Raw genomic sequence first — 19,247 nt, forward strand, 5'->3', positions numbered from 1 at the left:
ACATAATGTACAAAATCCCATGCAAGGACTGCACAAAACACTACATAGGACAAACAGGAAGACAGCTAACGATCCGCATCCATGAACACCAACTAGCCATGAAACAACATGACCAGCTATCCTTAGTAGCCACACACGGAGATGACAAGCAACATGAATTCGACTGGGACAACACTACTATTATCAGACAAGCCAAACAGAGAACAGCCAGGGAATTCCTAGAGGCATGGCACTCATCCACAGATTCTATCAACAAACACATCGACCTGGACCCAATATAACGGCCACTGCTGCGGACAGCTGGAACTGACAACTGGAAGCGGCAGATACAAATCACTATAAATACCGGAGGAAACAACACCGAAGCGCTTCATAGGAGGCTCCCAAGCACTGAGGATGTCACCTAGACAGGGGACGAAACGTCTGCAACACAAATTCCCAGCTCGGCGAACAGAGCCACAACAGGTAAAATTGCCCGTAGGTTTAGGCGCATTAGTCAGGGGTAAATATAGGATGGGGGAATGGGTTTGGTTGGGTAACTCTTCGGAGGGTCAGTGTCAACTTGTTGGGTCCAAGGGCCTGTTTCCATACTGTAGGGAATCAAATCTAATCTAATCTGTGGTGGGTAAATTACTTGAGATGATTCTGAGGGATAAGATATACTTGCATTTGGAAAGACAGGGTTTGATTAGGGGTAGTCAGCGTGGCTTTATGAGTGGGAGGTCATGCCTCACAAACTTGTTGGAATTCTTTGATGAAGTGACCAGGAAGGTTGACAAAGGCAGGATGGTAGACATAGTCTATATGAATTTCAACAAGGCCTTTGATAAGGTTCCACATGGTACGCTGCTCTGGAAAATTAGATCGCCTAGAATCCAGGGTGAGGTGCCAAATTGGATAAAAAAATTGGCTTGATGGTAGGAAGCAGAGGGTAATAGTGGAAGGATGCTTGTCAGACTGGAAGGCTATGACAAATGGAGTGTGTCAGGGGTCGGTGCTGGGTCCATTACTGTTTATTATCTATATCAATGATTTGGATGAGAATGTATAAGGCATGATGAGTAACTTTGCTGATGATGCTAAAATAAGAAGTATCATGGACAGTGAGGACGGTTATCAGAAATTGCAGCAGGACCTTGATCAGCTGGGGATGTGGGCCTAAAAATGGCAAATCAAGTTTAAAATAGACATGTGTGAGCTCTTGCATTTTGGAAAGTCAAATCCAGATAGGAGTTCCGTGATGAATGGAAGGGCCTTAAGGAGTGTAATGGAACAGAGGGATCATGGAGTTCAGGTTCACAATTCTCTGAAAGTGGAATCACAGATAGACAGGGCAGTGAAGGCGGCTTTTGGCACAGTGGCCTTCATCTGTCAGGCCACTGAATATAGAAGTTGGGAGGTTAGGTTGCAGTTGTAAAGGATATTGGTGAGGCTGCAGTTGTAGTAGTGTATTCAGTTTTGGTCACCTTGTTCTTGGAAGGATGTTATTGAACTGGAAAGAGTGCAGAATAATTTACAAGAATGTTGCCTGGACTCAAGGGTCTGAGTTATAGGGATAGGTTGGACAAACTCGGACGTTTTTCTTTAGAATATAGGAAACTGAGGGGGGAATCTTATAAAAGTGTATAAGATCATGAGAGGCATGGATAGGGTGAATGCAGTCTTTTTCCCAGAGTCGGAGAATCAAGGATGAGAGGACATCTTTGTAAAGTTAGAGGGTAAAGAATAAAAGTGAACCTGAGGGGCAACTTTTTTTTACACAGAGGGTGGAAGGTATATGGAATGAGCTGCCTGGGGAAGTGGTTGAGGTGGTACATTAACAATTAATACATGGATAAGAAAGGTTAGAAGGATATGGGCTAAGTGCAGGGAAATGGGGTGAGCGTGGATGAATATTTTGGTCAGCATGTACCAGTTTGGGCCAAAGGGCCTGTCTCTGTGCTGTAGCCTCTATGATTCTATGACTCTGGAGGAAATTCAGAGGAGGTTTACTAGGTTGATACAAAAAGAAACTGCTGGAAAAGCTCAGCATGTCTGGCAGCACCTGTGGACAGAAAGTGAAGTTAATGTTTCAGATCCAAATGACCTTTCTTCAGAACTCCAAGCAACTTCTGAAGATGGGTCACTGGACTCGAAATGTTAACTCTACTTTCTCTCCACAGATGCTGCCAGCCTACAAAATTTTTCCATCAATTTCTATTTTTGTTTCTGATTTCCAGCATCCACAGTTCTTTCACTTTTTTATTTTACTAGATTGATACCTGGGATGAGTGGATTCACCAACAAGGAAAGAAAAATTGGACATGGTAGTCTTGTTTCCACTGCAGTCTGAAAGACTGAAGGTTGACTTAACTGGTGTCTTTGGGATCCAGAATTTTCTGGAAAAAGAAGGATGTGGAAAGGATGCTTCCTCGTGTGCATCAGTCCAGAACAAAGATTACTGCTTTAAAATTAGGGGTTGCCCTTTTAGGACAGAGTGAGGAGAATTCTTTTTTTCTCTCAGGCTTGTACTAATTTGGATTTCACTGCATCAAAAGCCGGTGGAGACAGGGGCATTACATAGTTTGAAGACATGGGTAGATTAATTTTTGATACACAAGTGAACCAAAAGTTGTTGGGGTAAATGAAATTTGCAATTCAAAACATGAACAGATCAACCATGATTTTACTGCGTGGCATAGAAAGATTGTGGCAATGAATAATCTACTTCTGTCTCTATTTTTATGCTCTTTATACAGCATTTGTTTCAAGCTGAGATGGTCAATTCTTAATCTTTTCTCATTCACATATTTCATAGAATGCTCATCTTCTCTCAATATATGATTATATGATTTATATTCAAAGATATATATATATATAGCTGGCCAATCGTACTGAATCTCACCTAAACTACCTAACCAACAGAATCCCATAGCCACTCCCTCAACAAGAGATAACCATTTTCTCTGCTTCATAAGCTAGAGAGTAGCCTATTCCATTCTCATCTGAAATTTATTTTTTATTCATTCATGAGATGTGCACAATGCTGGCAAGTCTAGCTTTTGGTCACTCTGCTATTTGCCCATGAGGGATGCCAATATAACTCCAAGTGAGGATCGTGTAATTTTCCAGGGAAGTTTCAAGTCATAGTGCTCCCATTTATCTGTTACTCTTGTACTTCTAGGCCTTATAGGTTGCAGGTATGAAAAGTACTGTTGAAGGGACGTTGGTATGTTCCTGCAATGAATCTCATGAATGGTATACACTTATCACTGTACACTTGTAGCAGTGAGAACTTTTAAAGTGGTTGATGGATGCCGATCAAATGGATTTGTCTTGGATGGTGTCGAGCTTCCCAAGTGTTGTTGGAGTTTTTAGCCCTTTAGCCATTTGTAATGACTTTCCCAGGGCAAGGCTATCACTGTTTGTTGCTGGACTGTTCTGTTGCCTTGATTTTATTGTCTAATATATACACCTGACAGTCTCTAATTCCACTTTCCTGTCTGGTAAGACTATGACTGTGAGACCTCCCTCTTGCATTATTGAAGGTTCTTCCTTCAAGTACATTATTTTCCAAAAAATCACTTCCAGAATCACTATCCTCCCTTGCACTATTTTTTTGTACTTCTGATTCTTTCACCCTATTTTGCCAGTACATTCATCTTATTTCTTGCCCATCTCCTACACATTCAACCATTATTCAAACTTTTCCTTCACATTCCACAATTATTACATCCCTCAATTCATTACAGCCTCTTTGGGAAATATCTTTGCTGAGCACCCATTCTGGAAATGGACCTCTATTGATGATATCTCTCTGGTGGACCTGGGTCACTCATATTACTTCTATCTCGCCCTTGATCTACAGCACCCTGTTTCTCAAAACCCTCACCAGAAAACATAAGAGCATTAATGTATAAAATGCCTCATTTGCTCCTTTATGCTGTTCAAAATCTGAAATGTTGCAATTAATTCCTAATAATGAGGAATGTATCTTAACAGTTTGATTGCCATGTTTCATAAAATACAACTTTACCATCACAAAGCAGTGGGCGGCACGGTGGCACAGTGGTTAGCACTGCTGCCTCACAGCGCCTGTAGACCCGGGTTCAATTCCCGACTCAGGCGACTGACTGTGTGGAGTTTGCACGTTCTCCCCGTGTCTGCGTGGGTTTCCTCCGGGTGCTCCGGTTTCCTCCCACAGTCCAAAGATGTGCGGGTCAGGTGAATTGGCCAAGCTAAATTGCCCGTAGTGTTAGGTAAGGGGTAAATGTAGGGGTATGGGTGGGTTGCGCTTCGGCGGGTCGGTGTGGACTTGTTGGGCCGAAGGGCCTGTTTCCACACTGTAAGTCTAATCTAATCTAAACCTATTACTTTAACACTCATACTAAACCACACCTCAGCTCACCTTAATGGCTCAGCACTCTACATGTTTTTTAGAGTTTAATTAAATCCTACCTTTCAACAGGTAAAACATTCAAATACACAGAATAAAACTGAACCAATTCTTGTACTGTCCAATGCAGGAGCACTGTCACATAGACAGAAGGTAATTGGAATTTTGCTAATTGATAAGGATAAATTTATGTCACAGATAGACAGCATGGTTAAGAAGGTATTTAGCATGCTTCCCTTCATTGCTCAGACCTTTGAGTATAAGAATTGAGATGCCTGTTGAGGTTGTTTTTGCGCTATTTTTATGCTGCAGGACATTGGTGAGGCCTCTTCTGGAGGACTGTGCGCTGTCCTTGTCACCCTGGTATAGGAAGGATATTGTTACATTGGAAATGATTTACCAGGATGTTGCTGGGAATGGAAGGCACGTGCTATAAGGATAGGCTCCTTTTTCACTGGAGTGTAGGAGATTGAGGTGTAACGTTATACAGGTTTATAAAATCATGAGGGGCATAGATAAGGTGAATAACAAGGGTCTTTTCCCTAGGGTGGGGGAGTGCAAAACCAGGGGCAAATGTTTAACCTGAGAGGAGAAAATTTTAAAAATGACATGAGGGGCAACTTTTTTTTTCTTACAGAGAGTGGTTCACGTATGGAATGAACTGCCGGGAAAGTTGTGGATTCAAGTATAGTTACAACATTTAAAAAACATTAGGATATGTATGTGAATAGGAAAGGTTTAGATATGGGCCAAGCATAGGGAAATTGGACCAGTTTAGTTTGGGAACATGGTCGGTGTTCCCATAGTCGAACCAAAGGTTCTATTTCCATGCTGTATGACTCTTTGACTCTATATTCTCCAACTATTTGGAGTGCATTTTTACATGTTGACAATTTGCAGTTTGATTACTATAACATCATGCAGCTTTTCATTGGTCGCCACATTGCTTTTCACAAACTTTGGGGAGATTAAAGCTAAGATGAATAAGGATGCAAGCAGATCTGAATATCAGCAGAAGACAAAATCAGAACAGAACAGTGGGATAATGAATCCCAGGTATTCAGAATAAAAGCAGCTGTCGTATTCACAACCATAATGTTCATATTTTTACACACATTTGAACTCATTTTTTGGAAAATTTAACTTATCAGTCAAACTCAAGTCCAGTTCCTATCCATTTCTGCACATTTTTGTCCATAATATTCCTCGTATCCTTGTTACGTATTATTGTACAAACACGAAACTAGTAAATAGCTCTATAAAATGAAAGATGAAAGTATTTCTATCTTTGTCCCATGCTTCCAGATATATGGCAGCTGCCTTGTTTAAGCCATGTACCAAGGGAAACTGGGGAGTATGTTGTGAAATTGTTTAGTACATCAAAGAATACCTGAAGCATTAATTAAATGTTCACCCAAGATTCAATTTCCGATTATTTATGCTCTAAATTCCCTCTGCTCTAATGGCTAGGTTTGCTTTCATCTTTACCTAATAAAATCAAGTACTGCAGATGCTGGAGCTCTGAAATAAAAATCAGAAGTGCTGCAGAAACTCAATGCTTTGTATGCAACAGGGTTAACATTCTCAGTTTGATGTGATTCTTCTTTGGAGTTCATCCTGGCTTTAACACTTCCATTGTATTGATGCCTGCATTTAGTACCTAAACCATTTTAAAATCAGGAAATCTTTGAGTTTTACATTCTTTTTACAATTCCAAATCTCATTTATTCAATGAATATTGAAGGAAATGACAGTTTCTCCATGACATTTTTTTTTAAGGCTGCAGACATTTGAACCAGAAGGGTCTTCTTCTCTAAGAACTGAACACCAGTTAGAATCAGAAGCCTGTCAATATGAGACACCTCAGCACAACACTAATTTAAATGTCAGTACCAATGCTGGGATCCTCAAATTGAATTGCATCAATCTTTTATGCAGTCTGTTCAAGTTCATATTTCTTGATGGCATGATCATTAGTTTTCTGTATCAAATTCTAATCATGCCTGGGAAGCATTTTATAAATTGCTTCTCTTGTCAATTCCAACAATCATTCTAATGGAAGGCCTAAAACATCTCACAAAAACCTAACATAGATTTCTTACTGAAGTGGTAACACTAAAATTGTACCTTGCTTTCTCTCTGGAAGAGGCATGTCCACATATCCGACTCACTCTTTCACTGGTCTTGCAATTCAGACTCCAAGAATTAAGTATGCCCTGACAATTTACATTTGCTTACTGTCATTTTCTATTAAGACCAATAAGTTTCTAATTTTCTGTCTGAAACAGTTTCTTGGGTTTCAACCATTGACATTGGGCAGTCATCCTCTGCTACCACATCAAACTCTAGAAAGTTAGGTAAAGGAGGAATAGAATTGGAACCTTTGTTTGATCATTCTTTTACAGAGAAAGATATTGCAAATAGGAATTGATCCCAAACACCACAATTTGAGTCTATTTTCATTTAATGGAGCATGAGGGAGTTCCCCAGTTAATATCCACCATCTGTATACAATTAAGTACAATTAATATATCATTGATAGAAACCATTTCAGGAAGAAAAAGATACAATTGAATCAGGAAGAAACCCAGAGAGAGCACGGTTGCAAGATTTTGGGATCACTACTAATGGTGATTACAAACATGTGGAACTGGATACTATGGTGAGAGACAGAATCAAAGATGAGTCTGTTAAGAAATAGCTATGCTTTGGACACAATGATAGGTTCCCTGCCTCTCAGCCAGAAGACCATGGTTCAGGTCCTACCTGCGCCTGATGTATCAAAATATGTCTGAACAGGTTTATGAGATAATTACAGAACAGGGGCCATTGTGGCAAAGTGTTAGTGTCCCTACCTCTGAATCTGGGTTCAATTCTCACCTGTCATGCTGTACAATAACAAAGCTGATCAAGTTGCTTAAAATACTTATGTACAAAAATGCAGGGAAAACTCAGCAAAGAGTCATATAGCACAGAAACAAACTATTATCCAACTATTCTGCGCTGACCAGGTATCCTAAACTGATTAGATTAGATTACTTACAGTGTGGAAACAGGCCCTTCGGCCCAATAAGTCCACACCGACCCGTCGAAGAGCAACCCACCCATACCCCTACCCCTACCCCTACATTTACCCCTTACCTAACACTATAGGCAATTTAGCATGGCCAATTCACCTGACCTGCACATCTTTGGATTGTGGGAGGAAACCAGAGCACCCGGAGGAAACCCATGCAGACACGGGGGGGAACGTGCAAACTCCACACAGTCAATCGCCTGAGGCGGGAATTGAACCCGGGTCTCTGGCGCTGTGAGGCAGCAGTGCTAACCACTGTGCCACCGTGCCACCCACTTGTCAACATTTGATCTAGTCCCACTTGTCAACATTTGGCCCAAATCCCTCTAAACTCTTCCTATTCATATACAACGAGATGGCATTTAAATTTTGTAATTGTACCAGTCTACACCACTTCCTCTGGCATCTGTAGAGAGAGAAAAACAGTTTTAAAAGGGGGTTTTGTGGTGCTTTGGCAGTGTTCTCACCTCTGGGGCAGAAGATCTGGGTTCAAAATCCACCAGCTCCAGAACTGCTTCGTAGCATGCCTGAATAGGTTGATTAAGAATACCTACAAGCTGGTTAAGATTATATGTGCATGTTTTTACTATTCTAATGTTTTATTACAAAAGTTACAGAAACTTTATGCACCTTTTAGATATAATTAATCAACCGATATTAATGGGAACACATTTAGTTAAGACCACAATAATACAAAAGATGTTTCACTCTGTTGCCTGGGGATAATATACAGAACAGATATAGTAGATTCATTGTGGGTACAATATTTGTTAGATTAAGCTCATAGCTTGACATAGTAAAAACATCAGACAGCTGTTACAAGTGTGTGTCTTGATACAAATTTTACAACAGTGAACATTACAACCTTTCATCAGCTCATTTAGATTTATGATAAACTAAGCATAAAGCTATTATTTCCACCTTTAATATGAAGTTGTCTTCTGGCTGCAGGTGCAGTTCTGAAATAGATTGGCGCACCATCTGTTCCAAATTGATATCTTTCTTTTGTGGTACCTCCAATGATGGGAAAAGATCACCAATCAGACCCAGAAAGATAGGAACATCATTGGTGACAATTTTTGGTAGATTAAAATCTCTAAGAGCATGCATTAGGACCTGGAAAACAGCAACAGTGCTATAAAACAATGACAGAACAATAACATTATAATAAAAGATATTAAGTTAACAAACACAATAAATGATTGCATAATTAAACAATTATAGTGCATATGGTTAGTTAAACTCAATCTGTCGTATGGTACTGCTTTTAAGTTTAAAATTGATGATTAAAATATCTATATTGAATTCTGTTCCTTTTTGATGATAAACAGACCAACTGGGGTAAGAGCCTGGTCAAGTGTTTGGCAGACTACTGATATGCTTTTGCAGTACTTTTATTCTGAAAAAACGACAGATCAGTAAGATAAGCAGCATCAGTTCAATGCATTCTCTTGCAAATCTTGCCTTTTCCCTTCAAAATACAAATGCTAACAGAAGGAAAAATTTCAGAAGAAGGAACTTTTTAATTGATATTTAGACACATCTAAATGATTAAGCTTAGGTGATTCATATCGAATATAGAGATATTAATATTGAAACATACAATGCCTGATCTTCTCCCTCAGACATCATAGGGGCATCATTCCCCACAAGGTATCAGTGACCTAGACTATTGCCAGTCAGAATGATAGATGGCAGTGAACCTGCATAAGATATCATTCATAATTCTGGCAGAAACCAACATATTAAAGATGGTTAGTGTCAGAAGACTCAATGTCACGTTACTATACTGTATAGAGGTAGGAGTAGCAGTTTGCACCACTCTCATGTAAAATACACTAGCAGTAGTGCTAGGTTGAAGAAATCTTCATATATTCAAAGACCCTCCTTCTGAGAAAAAAAAGGACAAAATTCCGGTGAGAAAACCATGAGTGTATTTTTATATTTTCAGCAGCTTATGAACATGTCCGCTTCCGCAAAAGAAACGGCTGACAGTAAAAAGACTGCAAAAGCAATAGCAGCACTAAACCAGCTGTAATCAGCAAAATGTTTCCAAAAAGCTGATTAAGACTAAGTAGTCTCACCAAAACTGCAAGGGAAAGACAGGGATACAGCTGTTGATTCCAGTCAACCAGTATGAGTCAAACCCCTTAGAAAAATGTGAAGATGTTTTGGTTGCAAAAGGGAAAAGGCTGAGAAGTTAAAAGACTTGAAACACTTCTTAAAAGAACAAGTGTTTTATAACTTGTTTTAAAAAATCAGGTAAAACTGCAAAACACACTTGTAAAAAGGGCAATTAAGAAAATTAGGGAAATAGAAGCATGAAAAATCGAAATATGAAATTTTTCTTCAGAAGTGTTTTGAAGGAGAACTGAAAGTATTTCTTTAAGAAGTGTGAACTGCTCAACGCCATTTTTTTTCCCAATGTAAAATAAAGCAAAGTGCTCAAAAATGCTATGAAGACCATTTCCCTCCCAAACCTCCATCCAGTTGATTTAAATGAGTAGGAAATCTATGGCCTGGCAAAAAACTCCATTCTTACACTGCTCATCTCATTGCAATATTCCTTCAAAAGTTGCACTTCATTCAGTGAAATGCAATCAAATTGTGAACAATGTACTAAATTTACAATTACTATTAAACACCCTCGGCTGCCCTGAAAAGCTACATTTATATCTGTGGAATGTCAAATTTCTCTATTTTGAAAGCAAGAAAAGACATCGCTACAGTCATTTGTTTTAAAATCTAACTGTAGTTTAGCTATGATCTTAATGCAATCAGAAATTATTGACATTTTAAACTAAAAGTCAAGGATTACAGTACTTTTAACGTCTTGGCACGCTGTCTGCAAGAATAGGTCAATATAATGTTTACTTTTCTTGCTTATATCAGTTGAGTTATATTCCTGGAAATCCTCAAAACCAGGTATCAGATTCAAACTGTTGTCAAGAAAGGGAACAACTATACCACAATATTATAAGATTTACGTAAGCAGATTTCCAAAGGGTGAACAGCGAGTGTTATTGTTTCACCACTGACCAGAAACATCCAGACTCCCTTAGCACATCAATGTAGAAAATATCAAGTCAAACCCTTCTCCATTGTACCTGAATTCTCATCTCAAATACACATGGATGTCAAAATTGACCTAATATAAAGAGCTTGAACTACAACTTCAACTTACCTGTTCCTCAGGTCTGTTTCGATCGCCTCTCTTCAGTGATCCTGCAACTACCAATACAGATTTTATAGCTCTAAGACCCCAGTCATAATGGTCCTACAGGATGATAAATATTTAATAGCAATCAAATCAGTGACAACAAAATGTGTTTGAAAAGCATGCTTCTTTTCATTCTAAGATCTACATTACCTGCTTTGACAATAGCTCGCGGCAAAGTGTGTAGAGACTTATAAACTTTCTGGCAAGCTGCCTTGCATCTATAAATCCCTCTGCGACCAACATTATTTCACAGATCAGTTCAAAGTCTGGGATCACCATTGCACAAGGTCTGACAAATCAAAAAAAAGATAAAAGACGCATTAAAATTATAAGAATTATGAAAATTCAACACTCATCTTTCTTTAGCTTTTCCATGACCTTTGATGATTTCACTTTTCTTCAGCTCTCTGTTTTGTGACATTTTTCTCTCCTGGATCTGGTCATAATTGCAGCAATACAGGTATTGCCTTCTAAGGCTTTACCCAAAAAACATCTGTGGTAGATTTTCCCCTTCATAACTGGGATGGTAGTCTAGTGGCTTGGATGACATGCCTGATTTGGAACCTTGAAAAATTAAATTCCATTCATTCTAGTAGAGTCTAAATAAAGTATATGCCATTTAAAGCTCAAAATGACAAAACCTTATGCCTTACCAAAGCTATTCCATCTTGTAGTATTTTTTCATAATCTTCCATATTAATTGTCACAAAAGCCATGCGGCTCTCTTTACTAAAACCCACTTTGCATTCCCATTCTATACCTCTGTGACTTTCTCTTTCTCCTCGCAATTCATCATTTTACCAGCTCAACCACAACTCTACTGGGCTCTTCTTCAAAATCCTTGTTCTCTACTCAGTCCCCAAATCCCACCTCGATGTTTGCCACCAAAATACTCTCCTTAGTTTCTTTGCAACTCCTACGCTATGTACATCACCTTGGGCGTTTTTAATTTCTACCTCCACTCTCAAATTTTGCAGTCCCAAAATAAAACCAAATGGAGATGTCAAGGAAAGAAAATGGCAAAGAAAGCAAATATGCAATCTGTGACAGATTTCTATTTCTGCCCAGTGACATTTTGTGAAGCACAAGAAAGGTGCAGGTAGAAATAGGACTCATGGCTATTAATTATCCACTTAACAGAATGTTAGGTTCATCAAGACCCCAAGTCAAGTATATTTTCAGAGAGCTGACTTTTGAAACTGACGGGTTTTGCACTAGCTGTATGCAGGTGTGAATCATTGGTGGAAAACTGGAAGAGTTTTAAACGTAAATGAAATGCCTTTGCCTCTTTTACAGTTCATGAACTTATAATAATGCTGTAATTGGAAGGTATAGCTACCTGTTAATGCATTTGCTAGATTGTTAATTGAGTCAATTGGCAAGTTGTCAAGTAAAACATTAACATTATATATGAGCAAAAGTCTTAGATAAACACATTTTTAACCTTTTAGAAAAGAGCACATTTTGCACTATTGAAAGAATAGCCAAGTCTGATTATTGCAAATCTTTTCCCAGTACTTTCCTGTTTTAACGTCAGATATCTGAGGTAGCAGTTATCAGATCAGCCCGTCTAATTGGGAAATTTTATGGGATCTTGGTTACAATCCACCTGTTTAATCATTTTAAACATACATTTATTGATTTCACAGCTGAATTTTCTTTGTTTACTAGGGGATTTTAACAGTTTCCAATGACTATTATCGGGCTTGTGAGTTGTGTTCGTAGAATGAGAAGAGGTGCAGGCAAAGGGTACCTGTGTGAGACTGAGGGATGTAGGTGAGGGAAAGGCGATTAAAAATGTTTAAATTCTCATATCATGATCCTTCCTGATGCAGCTTAATTTTTGTCATCGGTTACATTAATGGGAGGAAATTTTGTATAAACAGAAGTGGGCCTTATAACCTATCCACTCTGACATCATTCTGCTTTCATTCCAGCATTATCTCCAGCAGTAGGTCCAGTTTCTCAGCCATTTACGCCATGATTGCTGAAAAACTTCATTTTCAGCAGCCTGGCTACAGAGGTGGGAACACAACAATGATAGTATTGCTACTTCCAAGATGTAAACTAGGTTAATAGATTTCTCAATTTTCTGAAATTATTGCCCTCTTACTGTGCCTTAGTTCCTCTATGCATAAAAGTTCTTATATTAATCATATTGCACTAAGGTCTACTATTAGCCCTGTAGAATGACCTTAACACTAACATTACTTTGATTGATTGTAGCCTTCTCCTTTTAATTATCAGTTTGAAGACTTCAGCTCATCAGTAATTATTGGACATTGTGAAAAGTTTATATCCTAGTTATGTCGGTTGTACATTTACCACTCAAAAGTATGGCTTCTAGTCATCATTGAAGAAATAGTGTTAATATCACGCACAAAGGGAACAAAAATGAAAGGTCCATAATGAAGAATATTGTCGTCAAATATTAAATGATTTCCATACTTCTGTTTCATGGTGCATGTCGCATTCTTCTTTCTTAATAAAACAAAATCATTTTATACTGGAAACACACACAAAGATCAGAATTTAATGTTCTCCACAGATGCATGCTGAAAGGCCAGGGGTCTACTTAAATGCAGAGGAAGTACAGGTATGGAGGCACAATGTTACAATTCCCCCAAAATAAGGAATATTAACTGGGAAATAAAGGGAGGAAGGATCAAGAAGATACAGGAGGAAGAGCAAAACCATCATCTTGGGGAAGATCAGGAGTTTCCCTACTTAAGCCCAAGGGAAAAACAAAGACTATTGGTATCATCACCACTGAAGTCTACCAGAGACCTCCATAAAAGGAGGCAGGACCACAACTTCATAGGAAGCACTGCTTCTACTCCTCCAGTCTGTAGAACAGCTCTGCGATCGGTGAAGTATACTCATCTGTCACAGATTGCATATTTGCTTTCTTTGCCCAATTATATAAGGTACTATATCTAAACCGCTGCTTCTAAAACTATCAGAAAATTGCTATAAATCATTCACTGCCTATATTAGGTAACTCTAGCCCTAATCCCCTAAAATCAATACTGTTAGTACTAGGTAGCTACCAGCTTCTGATTGACTGGCAGCTCTCAGAGGTAGGAAATTCCTCGACTTCTTTGGCATGAAATTGAATCTGGGTAGCTCAGTGACTGTAATCAATCCACCAATGCAACCATTAAATTCTGTCCACAATTCTCTGAACATTGAAAATTCATGTTCAACATACTGCAAACAGATTTGAAGATTCTATAATAGTCGAATAAAAATCTGCTGTGGGATACATATTTGACCTCACACAGTTGGTAATAATGACCTTTTCTGTTGCAATGAAAGATTTCATAGGTCTGTTATTGGAGAAGTGAATTATCAGATTGAGGCCAAAGCCTTCTCAGTCACTTATTCTATTGCCTAAAAACAAAAAAAAGGTAATAATTATCATGGGAACATTACACTTAATATCTCAATTATATGCACACACCTGAATAGGGCTTTCAGGTTTTCAGGAAGTTCTGCTCTCCCTGCATATTCAGGATTTAGGGTAATGAATATACCCACAGAAGGTTTCAGTTCAATAACTTCTCCGAGAAAATAAAATCTATTGATTCAAAACATACATTAGTAAAAATGTTGTGATCAATCAATTTTCATTTAGATAGATATAATTTTAAAAAAACACTGCATACCGCTTTTTCTTGTTTCTAATTGCATCTTGAATGGTCTTGACTTGTACAGCTACAACTGAAAGAACTTCCACTGAAATACGATTGAATTCATCAAAGCATCCCCATACTCCTGTTTGTGCGAGACCTTTATAAATATTTCCTATGGACTAATATTGTATAAAGTATGTTTAAAGACTTACAATAATCACACTCAAACTACATTACATACAGAATTAATCTTTCAGAGTTCACCATAGACACAAGCAAGAAAAACATATATACCCAGAGAGCTATAACACATAGGGTGCAATGACTCTTTGTCTTAGAGACAAAGTTGTGGGTTCAAGTCTCACTCTGCAGAAAGGGTGACAACATCATCAAAGACCCTTTGCACCCGGTAATGATCTCTTCTGTCAGGGAGAATATACAGTAGCCTGAACACATGCACCAGTAGGTTCAGTTGGCCGTTATTAGACTATTAAATGGACTGTCTAGCCTGAAATAATGCTGATCTTGCTAAAGTTGATCTTTCTTGTATGCCCTGTGCAATGTTACTGTATGCCTCTACCTAAATCTTTTGTTCTGTACATCCTTGCTTACAATGATCTGCATTTACTGCTAGTAAACAAAGGTTTTCACTGTACTTCGGTGCAAGTGATAATAAATAAATCAGTCTTGAACCTCAGCAGTCCACGTGTTGCAGGTAGTCCCGCAATGTCCTTTTGGCGGGGGGGGGGGGAGGTGGTGAGGAGGAGGAGGAGGAGGTTTTCAGTATTTTGACCCACTGATAATGAATGCTTGTTGCCAACACAACTTTGATGGAGGGGTACTCAATGCAGCTGCCATTAAAAGGCAATATTCTTTAAATCAAAAAATATACTTTGCAATTTGATTTCAGTTTGCCTATTTAAGGACAGGATATAAAATTAATAAATCACTGATACAGAAAGTATGTGCAAGGTAGCAAAGTGAAAGCAAGCCAGTAGCAGCAAGGAGAATATAGAATGAGACAGCCAGGGTGGGGAGGAGATGAATGGACGGGGGAGGGGGAAGTGAAAGAGCAGCAGTAACAATGGGTACAAAACCAGGCAGTTCTGTTTCCAACATCCTATTCTACTAACTTGTAGGTACATAATGATGATGTCTGTTCAAGTATATTGGCAAGTGATATACTATTTCCTATATTTAAACACTGACTACACTTCAAAAGCCCTTAATTGGCAGTAAGCCACATTGCGACATCAAGAAAGACACTACGGAAAGTCTTTTTTATCAGAGTAGACTTTCAGTTTGTATCTGCTACTTTTGCACCTAGATTTGACAGCAATTGGCTGAACAATTAGAAAAAATAAAATCAAGGAACTCTTATGAAAAGGACAGCTATGGTAAAATCAATTTAAACTCTTTTTTTTCATAATCTTTTCAGATTGTTCAAGTTTCATTTCAACCAGACCAAGCCTCAATCATAAAACAAACTTAAAATAAAAAATGAGATTTTGCCAATTACATTGACTTTGTCATCAAATCAAGTTTTCTTTGTGGATGGAGGCAGCTTTTAAAAGTTGATCACCATCTTGAACAGTAAATTAGCAACAGAATTTAGACGATGTATTTGTAAAATACTGCTGCAAAAGTTTGCTAAGACAATGGAATTAATTGAATGACTCCCAGGACTCTGACTTGTGGCAGAATGATTGAGGAGAGGGCAGAGTCATAGAAACGCTCAAGGTGGAGAGTCTGTCACTTTCTAACTGCCTTCTATTAAGTGGGAAGGATTGAAAAAAACTCTGCTACCTTAAAAGATGGCCACTAAAGCACCTCAACCCACCCATGTTTTGTACGGTCAGCATGATGCCCATGTATCCAGAGGGATTGCTTGCAGCCTGGTATGAGTATCTCTCTCCTTCTTGTGCCCAACAGAAGAACAAACTGGCAGCAAAGAGTGGTCCTGCAGGATGATGTCCTAATGCCTTTTATACCAACGCCACCTTCCCTCTTTGCTGGGACCTGTTTGCCTGTAATTGGAGGATCCAGGAAGGATTCTCCTTCCTTGGCTTCCCGCAGTACTGACAGTGGGCCCAAGTGGTGTTGGCATTACTGGAGAATTGTCAGCCTCTGATGTGCAGATCTCAGAGGCTGAAGATCAATTTTGCATGACCCAGGACCTCTGAGAATGCAACAGGTGGCCAAATATGACTTATTTCACACTAGACTCCCAGAGGTAGTGTTCTCTAGCCAGTGAACATTGCTGGTGCCATAAATATGAAAGTTCTACCCAATTTGTTGTGGAATCAATCAGGGATACAGTTAAGTTGGACCTAGTTTTGTGCAATAAGGCAGGAATAATTAACAATCTCACAGAAAAAGTTTCATTGGAAGAAGTGATCTTAGTACAATTGAATTTATTGTAAAGTTTGAAAGCTACTCACTTCAGAACCAAACAAAAAACAACTTAAACAAAGTTAGTTACACAAATACAAGAGAAGAGCTGACTGGGGTTGATTGGATAAATACACTAATAGGTATGGCAGTAAATAAAGATTGGAAATCAGTTAAAGAAATTATGCAAAATGTTCAACACCAATACTTTCCATTAAAACAACTCAGCAAGGAAGATCTAACAATGCTTTATTGGGAAAAGTTAAGAATAGTATTAGTTTAGAAGAAGACATGTTGCAAAGAAATATAGTTGCTCTGTGGTTCAGAGTGCTTTAGAAACCAGCAAAGTGCCACAAAATTTAATAAAAGGAGAAAAATAGATTGACAGCGAACTAGTTAGGAGTATTAAAACTGACGGTAGCAACTTTTTACAAGAATATGAAAAGGGAGAGAGTAGCTAAAATAATAAAATTGTTCCAACAGATAAGAGCAGGAAAATTATCACAAGGAATGAGAAATGGCAGACATAGAACAAATATTTTGCAATTATTTTCACAGTAGACACTAATTATATACACCAAAAAGAAATATAACCAAAAGGTTAGTATGTGTGAGGAATTTAAAATATTTAATGTCAGCATAGAAAAAAAATCAGAGAAATGTATGTGACTAAAAGCTGACAAAACTCCAGGACCTTGTGGCATACATTCTGTGATTCTACAAGAGATAGCCAGGGAGATGATGAATGCACAGGTAATGATTTCCAAAAGTCCCTTAGCTTTTCAATGATCTCAACAGATTGGAACTCAGAAAATCTAACCTCACTCTTCAAGAAAAAAGGGAAACAGTAAATGGGAAACTATGGACGAGTTATTCTGATATCAGTCATCAGGAAAAGAAACAAAATGAATTGAATTTATGTATTACTTTTCACATCCACAAAACATTGCCAAGTTTTTTTTTTACAGCTAATGAAGTACATTTTTGAGGCATAAGCATAATATCAAAGATATAGCAGTCAAATTGCACCCAGCAAAATTCAATAAATAGCAATGTGATAAATACCAGATAAATGTCATTTCTGTATTACCCGAGACATAAATATTGGTCAGGACATTTCTTCGTCTACCTCAGCAAGCAATTGGAGCCTTGGTTTAATTTTTCATCCCAAGGCGGCATCTCTGACAATGTAGCACTGCCCCACAGCACAAAGAAGTGTTAGGGTAGCTGGTGAACTCTATTCTGCTATAGTCTTAACAGTGCATTTAGTAAATCATATGATGACCAGAAAATAGTCAAAATTATTTTATGAAAAGGCAATTGCTAGGGTAGATAAAGGAAAACTAGTCAATGTAGTGTAAATGGATTTTCAAAAGACATTTAATAAGGTTCTATATAAAAGATTGATACATAAGATTAGAGTAACAGCATGGTTAAAGGATCGTTAATGGAGACTGCAGGGATAAAAATGGCAGTTTGGTCTAGGCAGACTACAGAACCTTATAAACAGTGCACAAAGAGGTCCATTGACTGCACCCATCCTATTCTTGGATTTCCTGGCAAGTCCACATAGCCTGCACATCTGTGGACATTCCAGGCAATTTAGTATGGCCAATCCACCAAACCGGTACATCTTTGGACTGTGGGAAGAAACCAGCCCATCAGGCGAAAATCAGACACGGTGAGAAGGTGCAAATTCCACACAAGTCGTCACCCAAAGCTGGAATCGAACATGGCCACCTGGCACAGTGAGGTAGCAGTGCTAACCACTGTATGGCCATGCCACCCAATAACTAGTGAAGTACTGGAAGAATCAGTGCTAACCTATTGCATTTTACATTAGTAACTTAAACAAAGAAACTAGAGTAACATATCTGAGCTACAAGAATGACACAAGGAAGCTGTAAAAGAAATATAGTAAGGCTAAGTGAATGGCATCAAAATGTTAGTTTGAAAATAATATGAGGAAGTTTGAGGTTATTCACCTTAGTAACAAGGATAGAAAGACAATTTTTTTTGGAACTTGTGAAACTTGTAAATGTTAATTTCAGAGAGATTTGGGTCACAAAGTTAACATACAAGTACAGGAAGAAACTGGCAGGCAAATGACACACTGGTCTTTATTACAAATGGTCTTAAGTTCAAGAATGAGAAAGTCTTGGTGCAATCATGAGATTACACCTGGAGAGCTGCGTGTAGGTTCGATCTCGATATTTAAAGGAAGGCTATATTTGCTCGGAGGCAGTGCAGTAAAGGCTCACCAGATTGGTCCCTGGGATAAGAGGGTTATCCTACAAGAGACTGAATAAATCTTGTCAATTCTCTGTAGTGTAGACGGATGAGAGGTGATTTCATTAAAAGGTACAAGTTATTCAAGGGATTTGACTGTAGAGGCACACTGACAGGTCATTTCCTCCAACTGAGGAATATAGGATATGGCAGCATAATTACAGGATAATTAAGACTGAGATGAGGAGAAATTAAATTACATAAAATATTGTAAATCTTTTGAATTCTCTACTCCAGAAGCTTGTGGGCGTTCTGTTGTTG

The 19,247-nt window shown here is 38.4% G+C and overlaps 1 protein-coding gene across 1 annotated transcript in view; it reads right to left on the bottom strand.

Moving 5' to 3' along the window:
* Positions 1-19,247, bottom strand: part of dnah9l (dynein, axonemal, heavy polypeptide 9 like) — a 429,781-nt gene that overhangs the window by 256,166 nt on the left and 154,368 nt on the right. The window contains exons 35-39 of the mRNA XM_060828114.1: positions 14,340-14,485; positions 14,135-14,251; positions 10,822-10,960; positions 10,636-10,728; positions 8,373-8,567 (exon numbers count right to left, since the gene is read on the bottom strand). Of these exons, the coding sequence (XP_060684097.1) occupies positions 8,373-8,567; positions 10,636-10,728; positions 10,822-10,960; positions 14,135-14,251; positions 14,340-14,485 (690 nt within the window). The remainder of the gene's footprint in view (positions 1-8,372; positions 8,568-10,635; positions 10,729-10,821; positions 10,961-14,134; positions 14,252-14,339; positions 14,486-19,247) is intronic.

This window comes from Hemiscyllium ocellatum, chromosome 7 (assembly GCF_020745735.1).
Source record: "Hemiscyllium ocellatum isolate sHemOce1 chromosome 7, sHemOce1.pat.X.cur, whole genome shotgun sequence".
NCBI classification, from domain to species: Eukaryota; Metazoa; Chordata; class Chondrichthyes; order Orectolobiformes; family Hemiscylliidae; genus Hemiscyllium; species Hemiscyllium ocellatum.